At 41.5% G+C, this 5,336-nt stretch overlaps 1 protein-coding gene across 1 annotated transcript; it reads right to left on the reverse strand.

Annotated features, from left to right (window-relative positions):
* Positions 1-956: 956 nt before the first annotated feature.
* LOC125308259 (extracellular calcium-sensing receptor-like) lies at positions 957-5,089 on the reverse strand. Its single transcript, XM_048264636.1, has 6 exons — positions 4,965-5,089; positions 4,192-4,483; positions 3,025-3,840; positions 2,612-2,839; positions 2,182-2,305; positions 957-1,864 (listed from the first exon to the last, which is right to left on the reverse strand). Exons 1-6 carry the CDS (start codon positions 5,072-5,074, stop codon positions 957-959), a joined length of 2,478 nt encoding a protein of 825 aa, XP_048120593.1. The 5' UTR covers positions 5,075-5,089.
* Positions 5,090-5,336: the final 247 nt, after the last annotated feature.

A 5,336-nucleotide genomic window follows, 5' to 3' on the forward strand; every position in this document is an offset into this window, starting at 1 on the left:
TTGTCAGGGCTGACACCCTCTGTGCTGTCAGAACCCATTGTGTCAGTGTCCATAGTGCCCTGCGTGCGAGTCGGAGAGACATGCACACCCCAATGTCATGTTCAGAGTGAGCCCCGAGTACATGGCTGTTTGAGACGGCATTAGCATAATTTTCTCCCAATTTATCGTGAAACCCAGTTGCGATTAATGAAGGTCAGACGCTGTGCTTGTCGCATTGCCTCCGCTGGGGAGCTGGTCATGAGAAGCCAGTCGTCCAGGTAGTACAAAACTCTCAGGCCTTCCCTGCATAGTGGCTTAGTGCATCTACGCATTTGGGAAACGTACAAGGCAATAAAGAGAGTCCAAAAGGCAATCTGGAGTACTGATAGGCAGATCCGCAAAATGCAAGTAGCTGGTGGCTCTGCCCATCTTTGGCAAAACTCATTCTTGAAAACATTTACATTTTGAAAACACATAAAATGTGCAAGTAGACAGTGGGCACATACTGTAGGATTCATGTTACGGTGAATACTATGCCGATGTTATACAGAAAATAAATGTTTTGATATTCAAAAACATGCATTTCTATTTTTATTTATTTATTTTCATAAATATATGTTTTGTCATATCACATTCACAGACAGTCAATTTCATTAAAAAGTCTACCAGAACATTGATTGCAATTAAACAATAGTACCTTATTTTTTTTAATACAAATCGTTTAGAGTCCAATGTATGTACATGTTAAAACTCATATTAAATATCAGTCACATGAACCAATAATAAAGCAGACTTTATTAAAAGCTGTTTTATTGCATTGAACATCAATGACACTTGACACTATATTTGCTAATGTTTAGCTGGAATCAGATGATTGTGTAAATTGTGCGGAGGGACCATAGAGTTGTGTACTGAATGAAAAAAATAGCTCATGCCTGGAATGTTAAAAGAGTATCAGGCTACATCCTGCAGGCATATCATTTAGAGGTTCGGCCCATGAGTGCCTTTTTGGTGTTTCTCTCTGGGTGCAGGAGAATTATGTAGCACTTTGGAGCAAAAATGGCCATGAGTAGGCCAAAGCTGGAGGCCAGGATTGCAAAGATCTCCACAGCATCTGCATACTTACCAGGTGAACTGACATAGGCAGGAACAAAAGCAATCCACACAGCACAGAAGATGAGCATGCTGAACGTAATGAACTTGGCCTCATTGAAATGATCTGGGAGATTTCTCGCTAAGAAAGCTAACAAAAAGCTAATGGCTGCTAGAAGGCCTATGTAGCCCAACAATGCAGCAAATCCTGCCACTGAGCCCACTGCACACTCAAATACAATCTTGGAGCTCTGGTAGTGAGTGTTTTTGTGAGGGGTAGGAGAGGCAGTGGAGAGCCAGATCACACAGATGGCCACTTGGAGAGAGGTTAGGATGAGGACAGTGCATCTTTGCTGGGCTGCCCCAAACCACTTCAGGGCCCCCTGACCTTCAGGTCTTGAGGCCTTAAAAACTGCAATCACAACCATTGTCTTGACCAGAATGCTAGAGACACAGAGTACAAAGCTGATACCAAATGCTGCATGGCGGAGCTGACAGGTCCATAACCTGGGCTGGCCAATGAATAGCAGTGCACACAGGAAACAGAGTTTTAGTGAAAGCAGAATCAGGAAGCTCAGTTCGGAGTTGTTGGCTCGTACTACAGGAGTATGACGGTGGTGAACAAATATTGCAAGGACCACAGCAGCAATGCACGCACCAAGGAGGGACACTGTTGTCAAGGAGATGCCCAAAGCCTCTTCATAGGAGAGAAACTCAACCTCCTTGGGGACACATCGGTCTTTCTGCAGGCTTGACCAGAACTCCTTTGGACATCGGAAGCATTCAAGAGAATCTGAAAGCCAAAAAGAGGGAATTAAGTGCAATGGAAAATAGAGAGTGATACTGGTACAAAGAGAATGATTTACTGATACTGGTGCTTTTTTAACTGTTTCAAGCATTGCAATGAGGGATTGAACTGCTACTTGAGTGAAGCATTGCGTCCGTATAAATATGTATGCATTCAAAACACACATGGGCTGGGTAAGATAATACATGGTTTACACACAATTCCGAGTGCTTTTCTCTTTAGGCTTCTAGCAAAACAGAAGCAAGCATGTTTTTTGTATTAAACAAAGGACTTTTTTGCACAGTGTTTTTCTATCATTTTACCTGTAGTGTTACTGATCTCTCCATCTGCACAAGGGAGACAATCAAAGCAGCAGTCAGGTAGTCCTTTCCTTCTGGCTTTTCTAGTTCCAGGGGGACAGGACTCACTACATACTGACCTAGGAGGCTGAGGTTGAATGCAACATATAACACTTTGTAGTTTCTTGAAACAACAATAAACAAAAATATTATGTATGATACAAACTGGTTGACTTCCTATTTATATGTAACATGAATTACGGTGTAAACCAGAAACTAGTTAGTGGAGTGTTTTGGTGGGTCATTTTTCTTTTACCATCATATCTCACATTTTTATTGATTAGTTGATACAGTACATTAACATTATTCACATTCTGTTGCTATTTCTAGGTCATTTTTGAATTTATCAAAATAAATCCACAAATACAAATCCATAAATACACATAGCTCATACTTTGTTTGATTCAAAGTTCCAGAAGATTTTGTCCTCATGAAGACTGAGCATTTTCCCGGTTGGTTGTGATTCATCAACAACACCTACTATTCTGGCCTTGATCGTTCCATCTGGCATCCCATGCCAGTTCAAGATGTCATAGATTGCCAAGACATCGCCATTCTTGTCGAAAGACACATGATCCCCAAAACCTGTTGTAAAGTTCACTGATTGTAGGTAGTGAACCAACTAATAGATACAGGATGGAAGTGACAAGTGGGAAATTAAATACTTGGTGACTGGTGTATATCAGGCACTGCTCATTTTCTGTACAGTGCTCTGGATTTCATAAGTAACTTTAAAACATATTTACACGTTTATCTTTACTACTTTGAAAATTGTGCCCTGCTCATAAACATGTCATTTTTCAGTACCTGCCAGGGTTGCATGTCATGTAGACTGGCACAGCTGTTCCCTTTAAAGGGCCCTTGCCCAGGGACACAGCTCATCAGGTTGTGGAGAGAATGTGCCAGGGCATAGACTGCTTTATAGACATTATAGGAGGGTCTGAGGTCAGACACATCACTGTACGCCAAGTCAGCTTTGCTCAGGTCCTCCTCTCCTGTACAGACTCTTCCCTCAGATACGGCCAAGGCCTCTTCTGGCTCAAACCTGCAACTGAACATCTCCTGCCAGAATCTTCTCACCATACTGTCAGTGTTGTTGTCGGGGCGGACACTCAATAGGAACTCTTTCAGTCCTTCAATCTCACCACGCCGGATGGCAATGCCCAGAGTGCCTCTGAGAAAGGGAAGCATGCGCGGTACAATAAAGGAATTAGAAGTGGACCATGCCTCACTGGCAATCCACTGACGTGTTATATTCTGATGAACTGCTTCATCCATGAAGGGCATTAGGTATGCCTCTGCTGAAAAGACCACAATCACTTGTGAGGTGGATAGCTGAATGACCTGCATAATCCTTCTTATCTCCACAATATCATTGTCTTTGGGCAGTATTTCTGAGAATGCTACACAGCCACCAAATGCAGTGACATCTTCATGGAAAGACTGAGCAGCATGTCGGCCATAGTCATCATCGCTATAGATAAGACCCACCCATGTCCATCTGAAGTGTTGTAATATCTGAATCATAGCTCTCACTTGGAAGGCGTCACTGGGAATAGTTCTGAAAAAAGAGGGGTAGCGCCGTCTATCACTTAAGCAGGAACAGGTGGCAAAGAAGCTTACCTAAAAGACATGGAAAAACTTTTTTAGCTTTTTTTTTAACCATGTATGAAATTACATCCAAGCTTAATTATATACATTACTTTATGGTAAAACAGTATAGGCTAATGCAAGACTATGTCACCCCTTCTCTTTAATGATTCAGTGTATACTGTGGACATTTCTAAACAGTGTATTTTTATCAGTGTCTATTCTGAAGCAGACAGACATCCTTGAATCCTATCTAGGGGAACATATTTTGGAGATATGAGGAAAGAGAAATTTGATCTGACTAATTTTACTACACTTTATGCTATATTTGCTTTGATGTTGACCTTATAGCCACAACTCCATGCATTTCTTGCTGTTACATACCATTGGAACACGGAACAGTCCCAGTACACTGGAAATGGCAATTGAGTGAGAGGAGAAAGGATCCCCCACAATGCCTAACACAGGAGGTGACCCAGTGCAATTCCGCATTAAAAAAGACTTTTCAGTTCCACTGACAAAAGCTGTGGCAGCTCGGAACGCCACGTCCAGCCTCACACAATTGTCATACATTTGATAGCCTAACTTTATATAAGGGAGCAGGTTTGGGTTTCTGTTGATCTCTTGCACAGCAAAAGCCATTGTCATTGCTTGTTTGAATCCATGGAGATTAAACCTGACAACACCAATAAATATTAATACAATTATACCAGTACTTATTGTCATCATTGCCATACATTTGGTATTAGTTATGCTCCTAAGTTGTTGCTTGTTAATAATATATGAAAGGGTCTTGTAAGATAAAAACTCTTTACATTAACTACATTACATTGCTTTTGGTGGGTTTGTTTAACAGTAAATATGACAGATACACACATATGCATATACACATAATTAGAGTTAAAGATATCAGCAGCTAGTTTACATTTTTTTCCCCCTAATACTTGGCCTGCAGCTTCTCAACTTAATTGTGACACCAGAGCGGCTTTGGTTTTGTTATCAATGTAATATAATATATATGTCTTTCCTACATTACATTGCTTTTGGTATTTTTGTTACAATACATATGACAGATACACACATTATAGTTTAACATTAAATATGTTCAGCTGGTTTACATGTTTTCCTACTACTTGGCCTGAAGCTTCTCAACTCACTGATGACACCGGAGCTGCTCTGGTTTTGTCCTGAAAGTCATCTCTGGATATAAAGCAAGCAAATGAACTTCAAACAGTCCCCCTATGATCACATCTCCATCCTGGTGCATCCCAGGCAGATTGAACTGCTCCCGTAGCTGGCAGAGGTCAGATGTATCAGAGCTGGAGGTGAGGGTGGGAGAGAGCAGAGTGGCTGCTGCCACTGTCCAGGCCAGCAGAAGGAGACCCAGAGAGACCTGCATGTCTGCTCTCTGTCTGCCTCCCTCTCTTTGTTCTCAATTGTTTTATAGAGAGGGGTGTGCCTTTTCATTGTGTCATCTGACATTAGATATGTCAAATTGGGCAAGTTGACCATTCGTTTGAGAGAGGATG

Source organism: Alosa alosa, chromosome 15 (genome assembly GCF_017589495.1).
Source record: "Alosa alosa isolate M-15738 ecotype Scorff River chromosome 15, AALO_Geno_1.1, whole genome shotgun sequence".
Lineage (NCBI taxonomy): Eukaryota > Metazoa > Chordata > Actinopteri > Clupeiformes > Clupeidae > Alosa > Alosa alosa.

Bases quoted from the DNA above. Each gene is read 5' to 3' on its own strand.
- LOC125308259 (XM_048264636.1), bottom strand. From the start codon at position 5,074: ATGCACCAGGATGGAGATGTGATCATAGGGGGACTGTTTGAAGTTCAT. The intron at 4,484-4,964 runs GTGAGTTGAGAA...TGGTGTTGTCAG, and splicing joins GAGCAGCTCCGGTGTCATCA to GTTTAATCTCCATGGATTCA. The intron at 3,841-4,191 runs GTATGTAACAGC...CATGTCTTTTAG, and splicing joins GACTGTTCCGTGTTCCAATG to GTAAGCTTCTTTGCCACCTG.